This window comes from Urocampus carinirostris, chromosome 6 (genome assembly GCF_059441175.1).
Source record: "Urocampus carinirostris isolate Australia breed hairy pipefish chromosome 6, RoL_Ucar_1.0, whole genome shotgun sequence".
Lineage (NCBI taxonomy): Eukaryota > Metazoa > Chordata > Actinopteri > Syngnathiformes > Syngnathidae > Urocampus > Urocampus carinirostris.
In genome coordinates, this window is record NC_142354.1 from 27,609,534 (window position 1) to 27,620,675 (window position 11,142).

Genomic DNA, 11,142 nt, shown 5'->3' on the forward strand with positions numbered 1-11,142 from the left:
ATGGGTAAAGAAGTAGTTTGTACTCTTCCTCCTGATTTTGTAGAACTCATTTTCGGTTGCGCAACTAAATACAGCTACAAAAATATTGCATGTGCTTCAAGAAGCTTTATTGGTCCATTGTGATATTTGTATTAATATTATTTAAAATTTGAATCCAAAAATTGATAAGATCAAGTATCTTTTTTCCATGTAAACAAAGCAAATGTGAAGAGCGTCAGTGTTAAATGGCTATTAGTGTCGTGATTGCTAACTCGAGTCACCTGGAGCAATCACGTGGACGCCCTCTGATTGGCTAATTTTCCCTTCTTAAGCACGCTACGCCCAGACCTCCTCATCAGGATTACGTTTATACACTGTATGACCCTCCTGATTACCTGGTCCATCTTGATCTGTTTACCTGATTCTGCCTGCCTCCGATCCGACCTGCTTCCGTCCCACGCTACGATCTTCTCTCCAGTCCCGGTAAACTTGACCTGCTAGACTTCCGCATGCCATTTGGCTACGTGTTCCGAAGCTACCTTCCCGGCTCTGCTGCTGACGTCCGACAGCCATCGCGTCTCCCGCTAGCCCTGTACGCTTCCCTAAATAAAGAACTATAACGAACACTCTGGGGTTTCCTGTTCTGTTCTGGTCCTTCTGACAATTGGAATACTGTATATTTGCCCGATAAATACAAAGTCTATTGTGAAGATATTTTTCTCGAATTGTTGAATATAGTATCTTAAGACAAACCACAAAAAAATCAGTATCCTGAATTTCAAAGCAGCAAGACACTCGTTTCAAAATACCTTCTTACAATTTTATTCTCATACCACTATGGACAAAATTACAGTTCAATTTTAAACGAAAATACAGACGCTCCCCTACTTACGACCATTCGACTTACGAAAAAACGGTCGATATGAACATTTTTTCGGGATGTCAATTACATTGCTGGAAATTAGATTTTGTATTGTGTGCAGCTTTATCTGAGTAGAGGTCATTACTGTAGTGCTTCTTTCCGCCACTACCAGTGTGTGGCGCTGTAAGAGGTCACCTAGCATCCACCCAGAAGTAAAAAAATCAGCTTCCTTCGTGTGTAAACATTCTATACTGTCTATGTCTATACTATCTCCAGCGCGCTAAGAACTTTGACATTTTTACTGTTTAATATCTCGAGCATCCATTTGATATGGTTGGTGTGAAGTGTAAAGAAGATGCGAGCTGTTTCTTTGGAAACAAAAGTGGAATAAGGAAGCTTGTTGGGTTGAGAGAATGGTTGGATCGCCTTTTTTCTGCCTTTTTCAACCACGGAGGACCTCTTAAAGCTTATCTTCCAAAAGTAAGTTAAACTCAACTTTATTTATCTTTATAGAGCATATTATTTTATGAAATTTTTATTTTTAAGGACAAAGCAATACAGGTTATTTATACAAGCCTTAAACATATTTATATAAACCTTAAACATACAAAATATAGCACTGAAGCAACTTACAAACAAATTCAACTCATGAACCAACTCATTCGTAAGTAGGGCAGCGTCTATAGAGTAAAGCTTTAGCATGAAACCGTTAAAGGCAGACTGAAAATGCTAAATGTGTTCCTGAACTAGCAGTGCCTAGCATAAATGGATGTTTCCATTTTGAAGCTCCTCGAAGACTGACAGCTTTTTTGTAGAGCAGTGTCAAAGATCTCCCAAAAGGCGGATATGTTGACATCATTTGACATGCCGAGTGAACAAGGGAACAAAGGCTTGCTGTGTAAAATACTCAACACTTTAGGTAAGAAAGAAAAAAATGAACTCGATATTATGGCAGCTATTTCAAGGGTTCATACACGTTTTTCACGGCCAAATTCAAGCACTTTTTAGGGAATTTTAAAGACAATCCTCCAATTGATCCAGTACCATTAAAAGAGAAAATCCAGTGTGAATCCTGTATTATGCAGACGAATATACACATATAACATATATTCGAATTACATGTGCAATTTTTAACCTTGCGTCTGCATTTAACCTAAAAATATGATTTTTAGATCTTGAGTAAATCACATATTTGTTTTTGAGACACATTTCTCGCCATATAGATGTTGGGTGCATTGCTTCCATTTCCAGTTGCAGGACGTTCTTGATGTTACAATTCACCACTGGGAAACACTACCTTAGGTGTTTAGGTGTAGCGTGCAACTTTCCTGCGATGGTACTTCATAGCACAGTGCTGAACAAACTAATGCCAGCTGCCGTTAATCACGAGGGAAGAAGAAATGCAATGGGAAAGCGAAGTCACTCGAGACTCGTGTCTGCGTCATTTTCAAGCTGACTTGTTGAGAAACAAGGCACCATTTTCAAGCATTTACAAGCTATTTACCTAAAATTCAAGCACTTTAATCCTTGAAAACATAATTAAAATGCCAGCATTTTCAAGGATTTTAAGCTTTCGTACAAACCCTGTAATTAGGCTATTTTCTTTCGAAGGAAGGGTCATAATTGGAGAGAACTCACATATTTGGGAGAAATAAAGTGACAAAATACACGACTTTAAAAAATGGCAAATGTTTGAGAAAATGTTTCACATATTAAAGAAGTAAATATACACCTTTGTGGGGAAAGAAACTCACAAATTTTCAAAAGATAATCTCAGTTTTGCAGTAAAAAAAATTCAAAATGCTCTTATCATTGAGGATCTTGTCATTTTTGTTTAAACATGGAGGGACTGCTCAAAACTTTTTTTAAATCAATTTTATTCCTTGTAATTTGTCTTTAGAAAAATTTGAACTCATGCAAATTTAAAATGTTTTCTAAAATTTTTTTTTGTCTTGCAAATTTAGTAATGTATAAAAACCAAAGGAACATTTTTCTGAAGTTTTGAATTTGTTCAATTTCATCCGACAAAACGTACAAATCTGTAAGTTTTTTAAAGGGACACTGTGTAATATTTGTCCACTAGATGGGGCTATCTTGTGTATGAGTGCTATTAAGCAGAGAGAAGAAAAAAAAAAACTAGAGACACAAATAGACCCGTCATATTATCTTTTTTTTTGCACAGCCTTTTTTGGGGTAAAATCCATTTGAAGTTTTGGGGTACCTGCAGCAACAAGATGGCGTAGAAATATGTCAGCTACCCTAGGTAACGCTCATGTTGTGTGCAATAAATGCTAATTTCAAAACCTCTGAGGACCTACGATATTTATAGGATAGTTATCATTTTTTTAATTTGAATCAGTTTTTTTAATAAATTCAGTTTCTCCACCACCAGGACATGATAATAATACACTGTCCTTGTGTAACATTTCATTTTTATCAAACACATGCAGCAATTCATAAAATCCCAAATTTGTGAGTTTACTATTAAATTCCCAAGGTCTACAAAACAAAACATTTAATACAATCGAGAATTGTGAGTTTTTCTCAGAAAATTTTAAATGTCATGAACTTAGGAGTATTTTTTGTAAATTCTCAGAAAAAGAGAAAATATTCATATGTTCACTCAATATGACTTGGTAATATCTGGCATTATGGATCTCAAAGTGGACATTTTTCATGGCAGTAAATCTTGGTTTATTTACAGCTATAAGGCATGATAAAAGCTTCTCACATTTTTTGAAATTAAAATAAAAGTTTACTGCAATGTGTTGGATTTTTTCCCTCTGAGATCAAAAAAAGCAAGAACTAAAATGTAGCAGTTCACATCAAGTTTACATAGAAGATGCCGACAGCATCCCCTATAATGCTTCTCAACGGTTGCACTGAGAAAACTGTCCACAGTATAATGCAAAAAAAGAAATAAATAGACCGTCAAATGTAGAGAAGATACACAGAGATCAGTCCGACGTATGTGCCACGTTCGCTTCGTTTAAGCGGGGGGGAAGAAAGAGGAGTTCTCCCAAGGTGTCGCAAACTGTTCCCGTTCGGCGGTGTGTCGGGAAAACCATTCACAGGTTGGACTTGGGTCCGGAATTGACCGGGATGGCCCTGAGCTCTGTCCGCATGCACAAGTACTCCCCGATCACGGCCATCAAGGCCATGCAGGCCAGGTTGACCAGCCACCAAGAGAGCGTGGACGGGAAGCGAGAATTGTAGATGCAGCAGATGATCAGATGGAAGAAATGCACGGTGACCGTGAAGTCCAAGCACTGCTTCCCTCGCCGGATGAAGAACCACAAGCCCAGAGCGCTGCAGCAATAAGCAATTGTTACTTTTTCACACGCAAAATAAGTTTTGCTTCCTGCATAAACAAAGGACCCCATTGTCCTATTGATGGGGTTGGCAAACAACGTCTGCGGGCCACCGGCGGCCCATCAGGCCTTTTCATCTGGCCCACCAAGCGAAAAATGTTAAAAACATTATGATAATATGTAGAATTTTTTTTTTAAAAGTTCTCTATCTTCCAGACTGTAAAGCGCACAGAAAACTACCAAATTTTCCTGAAAAAGTGTGTCGTATAACTCGATGTGCCTTACATACCAGGAGATACGGAGAATAGAAAAGGAAATGCATACAGTATTTACAACTGTATTTGTGCGACAATCGTTCAATCTCAAAGCAAAAAATAACAAAAAAAAAATCATAAATCAGCTTTTTCCTCCCGGCCCTTTTGCCAAATGTTTTAAACAGATGTGACCCGCCAACCGAAAAGTTTGCCCACAGGTGTCATTGTGAAATGTGCATTAAAGGAACATTGTGCATTATTTGGCACCCCTAGTGGTTAAAAACACCATTCATTTGAAAGATAGGCAAAAATACATGAACTATCATGCATAAACGTATATTTTTCAAAATATTTGTAGGTCGAGAAATATGTATTTATTTTACGTAATGTGAGCTGACATAATTGTCCGCCGTCTTGCTGCTACAGGTAAGCAAAAGCAATACGTTTGGTAAAAAGTGAGAATAAAAATTGTGTCGTTTAGTCACTGAGAGTCAGAAATTGGTATTCTTCTTTGTGCCCTTTAGCACTTGTTTTCAGTTGCACTAAACAATACAGTGACATTTAGTGTTGTTTTGTTTTAATCGCTGAATTCCAGCTTTGATTTAACGTGCATAATTTGACCACTAGATGTCACTGCATCATGCAACAGAAAACAAATGTTAGATTGTTTTTGAAATACTTTCTTTTAAATTTAGCAGAGCACCATTCCATACAAAATCGAAATGAACAAGGAATATTCAAACTACGGAGGCTCGAAGTTACTTCTCATTTCTTTGCCCACTGAGCCTTTTAGCAGGTTTTGGTTCCCTAGGAAGCAAAATGACGGGCAATCATGTCAGCTCCCTCTAGGTTAGCCTCATGTTATGTAAAATAAATACGAAATTCTCGACATCTGAGTGTTTAGAAAATCATTTTTATATGGATAGTTCATGTATTTTTGATTGTGATTCACATCAATATTCTTGTTTTTTTTACCAAATAAATACTATTCCGTTATGTATGAAACAAATATCTAACCAAATCTAATGCTTCCCCGGCCCTTTAATGTTACTGCCTTCAGATCTTGTTGGTTCTTTGGGAAATGTTCTCGTGTTTCCTCTTCAGAGAGTAAAATGCACAATCAAATGTATTTTAGTGACAAGCATTTAAATGACTTCCCACTTAGTTGATCCATATTTTGTCTTTTATTGCTTCTCTTACAATAATTTGGGTAATTGTCAATCAATAAAGAAGTACCAAAATTCAAAAACATGAGAACTTTGAGAACTTAAACATTTTATCCTGCCACTACTTTTGGCAGCGCGGTCATATTACCAACAAATAATCTAAAGTTCCTTAGGTTGTGTTGAACGCATTGTCATTTTGATAAGAATAGGGCTTGAATTCAGGAAGTCATAGTGTAATGTAACCACGCTTTCAAAGCAATTCAAACATGTAAAATTTATTTGAAGGGATCACTTCATACATTTCCATTCTCGAAATGACAGGCTATTTGAAAACCAGTCATTTCAGTGGAATTCAACACATACAAAGAGTATAATTATTACAAAGCCTCACCAGGTAAGAGAGTTCAAAACGAACGCCATCATTGAGAGCCTGCCCAGTATTGATGCAAAACCAAGGATCTGGGAGAGGAATACAAAAAAAAGTATCGCCATCAGTCGTGCAAGCACATCAAAATAACCAAAGTATCACCAGGTACTATAAATCTCAACTCACTTCATAGCTGAAAATTTGATCCAATGAGCCATGTGTTGGCACCAGACTGTCCACGCCGGCTAACCACAAGCCGAGAAAGCTGTAGTAGATGCACTGCATCAACACAATTTGAAAAACGATGAGAACCGGGTCCCAGATGTAGCTCCGGAAGTGGCTGCCCATCTTGGACTTAACGTGCAACTCCAAAGGAAGCTTTCAGCTGGCCCGGCTGTTGGCCAACGTGCCATCCATGGTGTTTTGATTGCAGTTGCTACAAAACGAGGAGAGAAACCAATTGCACTACTATCTGGTGTACAGTACAAACAATTTAAGACAGTCTACGATCACTACCATCTAAACATGACCTATCTATCTCCAAATTATTTTGTGTTTTTATTTTTGTCTTATTTTTTAATCAATTGTATATCTTGGAGTGCCGCATCTTGGAAAAAGTTACACTACCTTGTAATCAATGACAATATTTCTATTCTTCAACAAAAAACAACACTTTTCAGACTGTTAAAAAGATTAGGACAAAAGCAGACATAATAAAGACAATGACAATTTAGGGACTAAGTTTGGTCTAGGTTTAATGGGCAAAACATAATATAATTTCAGATGTCTATTCTTTGGGATTACACCATGTTAAACGAACCTGGGCCGATTTAGCCCATATCCAACGTCCAAAGGACGCCCAGGTGATTTATTGGCCTTGAAAAAAATCCATGTTTACCTTTCAACGACAAATGTACATTAAAAAAAGCAACATCTAAACATTTCATTTACGATTCAAAACAATGCATTTGATCTATTTGTTAGCTACGAATTATGAAATCCATGTTTGCATGCAAAAACTTATTACACATGTTTCCATGCGGTAGCTGCAGTTTTCTAAATTAAAAAACACTCAGACATTTTTTTATGGATTGTGCATATTTATTCTGGATGTTCATTTTGTGGATAGATGATCCAAAGGAAGTTTTGTTGGTCTTTTTGAAAATGGCAATAGACGTTCAGAATCAGAATCACGTTGAGTGTTTGGCAGTTTAGGCAACATGTGAAAGAGCGAGCGAGTTGTCTGTCCCAGTGTGCCCTGTGATTGGCTGGCAACCAGTTCAGGGTGTCCCCTGCCCACTGCCTGATGATTGCTGGGATGGGCTCCAGCACCCCAGCGACCCTACTGAGGATAAGCAGTGCAGCTAATGAGATGAGACGAGATTAATTGTTTCTCATAGATCTTAAATCCGTTCGGAATCAACAACAAATACAAATGCAAAATAAACCGAACCAAAATAAATGGGCAAAAAAGAAGAGAGCTATCTCATGCCGATAACAATGCATTCTGGGCGAACGAACAACAAAAACACATTAAATACAAGACTGTAATAAATGAACACATGTATACAAAGCAACAAAAGAATATATATTTCGATTAAATGCCTTTCAGTAAAACAACCTCTCGGCACTGGTTTATTTAGCTCTACAACAATAAGTTACCGAGGCTATTCGATTTAAAAACCCGGAATCTCCTAATCAAATAATGCAGAAAAAAAAGGAAACAGAACCAACCTGTTCATTAAGTCGGAATAAAATTTATGACCGAAAGAAACGACGCTGTTGGTTCTAAAATCTCTTTACAAGATTAGGAAGATCCAACACGGGCCTACGTTCCAACCAGACAAGTCCATAACACACAAGTGAAGTCATCACGCTGAACCGGAAACGTTATTGAACCGGAAGCAAAACTTTGGGGCTGTGACAATACATTTTCAGAATAAAACAATAACAGAAATATACATACTGTAATAAACTGCAACGTTTTGACTCAAAATAATCTTTTAACGACGCTTTGAAAAAAATTAAAATAAATAAATGTATATATATATATATATATATATATATATATATATATATATATATATATCTCATCTCATTAGCTACACCGCTTATCCTCAGTAGGGTCGCGGGGGTGCTGGAGCCCATCCCAGCAATCATCGGGCAATGGGCAGGGGACACCCTAAACTGGTTGCCAGCCAATCGCAGGGCACACGGGGACGGACAACTCACTTGCTCATTCACACCTAGGGACAATTTGGACCGGCCAATTCACCTGAAATGCATGTTTTTGGAATGTGGGAGGAAACCGGAGTGCCCGGAGGAAACCCACGCAAGCACGGGGAGAACATGCAAACTCCGCACAGGAAGTCTCGAGCTGGATTTGAACCCACGCAGGAGGTACCCAAGACATTAACTGTGCTGCACATGCGCTAACTGATACTTGATCTTAAATCACTGGGGTATATATATATATATATACAGTTTGTAATGGCATGGAGCCCTGGAGGTTGACAGGTATGCTGTACTGTAATAAATTTCACCGTCTCAGTTTACTTCTTTAGTGTTTTAAAAATGAAACTAAATAAATTTCATTTCATTTCATTTCATTTCATTTTCATTTCATTTCATTTCATTTCATTTTCATTTCATTTCAAATAAATGATTATCATGGACAAGTACTAGGTGAAAGTTTGACCCACCCCTGATCCGAATAACATTTAGCTGTGAAAAAATACACAACCAAATAAATAAATGACATCATGAATAACAAAGTACAAAGATCTGTGAATAATATGCATATTTATGTCGGATATTAAGTTATCACTCAACAGCAATGGCTGGAGAAGAAATCAATTTGTTTTCAGGTTTCTTTTTTCATCTTTACCCGTGACATTTGATTTTCTTTTTTACATTTCAGGTTCCGATGTGCCACTATATATCAATACTTGATAATAATAATAATAATAATAATAATAATGATAATAATAATAATAATAATAATTGTCAGAGCCCCCCGCACATGAATCAGATAGTATTGGTTTCCATGGTTTCTGGTAGTAGGAGAAGCCTCCCGATCTGACTCAGATACAGCACCTTCATCATCCGGTCGCCATGATGAGCCGGACCTCGGCATTGATGGGCAGCGGCGTTTGACAATACTGATACTTGATCCTAAGCCACTGGGGTAAAACTATTTTGTTAAATATTGAGTACCTGAGGATAGTTTTTGTGGGAATATTCTTTTGCTGTATTAGTCTATCTATCTACCTTGGTCATATCCCTCAAGAGGGGTGACCGACAGCAAGACAAACACATAAAATAACAAAGAAAATAAAATAGCAAAAAAAAAAAACACATAAACATTTTTGGACCATGGCCAACCCAATTGCCCTAACACCCAAACAAGTTAGGCACCTGGGCACCTAAGTTGGTCATGCATTCGTCCCTCCAGATGATACTCATACTCTTGTTGTTCATCACTCTCCTGTATTAGTAACTCAAATATAATATTATACAACAATTATTTTGAAAATACTTTATGCTGTTTGTCTTCATGAATTAGTTAAGAACAATTAAGTAAAATGGGTTTTATCTCAATGTTATTTATGCAGGAATGTCAATGTACTGACCAGACATGAAATACTAGTAAAGTATATTAAAATAAATCTGACTAAACGTTATACTTAAAATATGGGAGTTATACTGATAATAATAATGATTATTGTCATCAATATCATCTTTAAAACAACAACGATATATATTACAATATAAATAGGTCCATCTGTCCATTATCTGCTCCGCTTATCCTTAGTAGGGTCACGGGCTGCAGCCCATCCCAGCTATCTTTAGGCCCGGCGGCTAGGTGCAGGGCAAAACCTCTCTGTGCGGTAGTTCAAGGTTCGAGTTTGCATGTTCTTTCCGTGCTTGCATGGGTTTCATCCAGGCACTCCGGTTTCCTCCCACATTCCAAAAACATGAATGTCAGTTTAATTGGACAGTCCAAATGGTCTCTGGGTGTGACCAAGCGAGTGAGTTGTCTGTCTCTGTGTGCCATATACAGTATTACGACTTACTGCCGGCAATGCGGATCAAAGTCTGACACCAGAAATACAAGGACCGCACAGCCCAGGTAAGCCTGTGCGGTACACCATACACCAGGAACACAGTCCACACGGCATCCCAAGGAACACGGTCGAATGCCTTCTCCAAATCCACAAAACACAGGTAGACCGGGTAGGCAAACTCCCATGCACCCTCGAGGACCTTGCATAGTGTGAAGCACGGCCCGGACAAAAACCATGCTGCTCCTCTTAAATCTGAGATTCGACTTCCTGACAGACCCTCCTTTCAAGTACCCCGAATAGACTTTACAAGTGTTATTCTGGTGGAGTTGGAACACTCTTTGCAGCCCACTTTCTTGAAAAGGGAGGACCACCATCCTAGTCTGCCAGTCCAGAGGTACTGTATCAGATGTCCACATGATGTTGCAGAAGCGTGTCAACCATGACATGCCCACAACATCCAGAGTCTTAATGAACTCTGGGTGGATATTGCCACCCTGGCACATTGATGACTTAAAACCCAGAGATATGAGAGCCCACCTCAGAGTCCCCAGGTTCTGCTTCCTCAGAAGAAGACATGTTGGTAGGATTGTGAAGGTCTTCGAAATATTCCGCCCACCACTCAAAACAACCCTGGTTGAGGTGAGCAGCACCCCATCTCCAATATACACAGTGTTGAGGGCACATGGTGTCCCCCCTAAGACGCCGGAAGTCACCTTCCATTGCCCCGCCAAACTCCTCCCAAGACAAAGTCTTCTTAGCCAACCGATACCTGACATCTGTTTTCCAGAGTCGCACAGGCAAGGAGGCCATTATAAGACTCCTTACTCAGCTTGACTGCATCCCTTATTGCCGGTGACCAACAGCGGGTCTGAGGGTTACCGTCACGGCAGGCACAGACTACCTTACGGTCACACCTCCGATCAGCCACCTTGACAATGGAGGCACAGAACATGGTCCACTCGGACACAATATCCCCCGCCTTCCTCAAGACATGGGCCAAGTTTTGCCGGAGGTGTGAATTGAAACTCTTTCTGACAGAAGATTCTGCTTGACGATTCCAACAGACCAGGCCAGAGCAGGCCAGGTAGTATCAGTCTTAAATAAACGTGGTATTGGACCCTCACAGCAAAACCAAC

The 11,142-nt window shown here is 38.8% G+C and overlaps 1 protein-coding gene across 1 annotated transcript; it reads right to left on the reverse strand.

Annotated features, from left to right (window-relative positions):
- Nucleotides 1-3,654: 3,654 nt before the first annotated feature.
- sys1 (SYS1 golgi trafficking protein) lies at nucleotides 3,655-7,806 on the reverse strand. Its single transcript, XM_088338547.1, has 4 exons — nucleotides 7,674-7,806; nucleotides 6,126-6,375; nucleotides 5,964-6,031; nucleotides 3,655-4,150 (listed from the first exon to the last, which is right to left on the reverse strand). Exons 2-4 carry the CDS (start codon nucleotides 6,285-6,287, stop codon nucleotides 3,910-3,912), a joined length of 471 nt encoding a protein of 156 aa, XP_088194673.1. The 5' UTR covers nucleotides 6,288-6,375; nucleotides 7,674-7,806; the 3' UTR covers nucleotides 3,655-3,909.
- Between the last annotated feature and the right edge of the window lie 3,336 nt (nucleotides 7,807-11,142).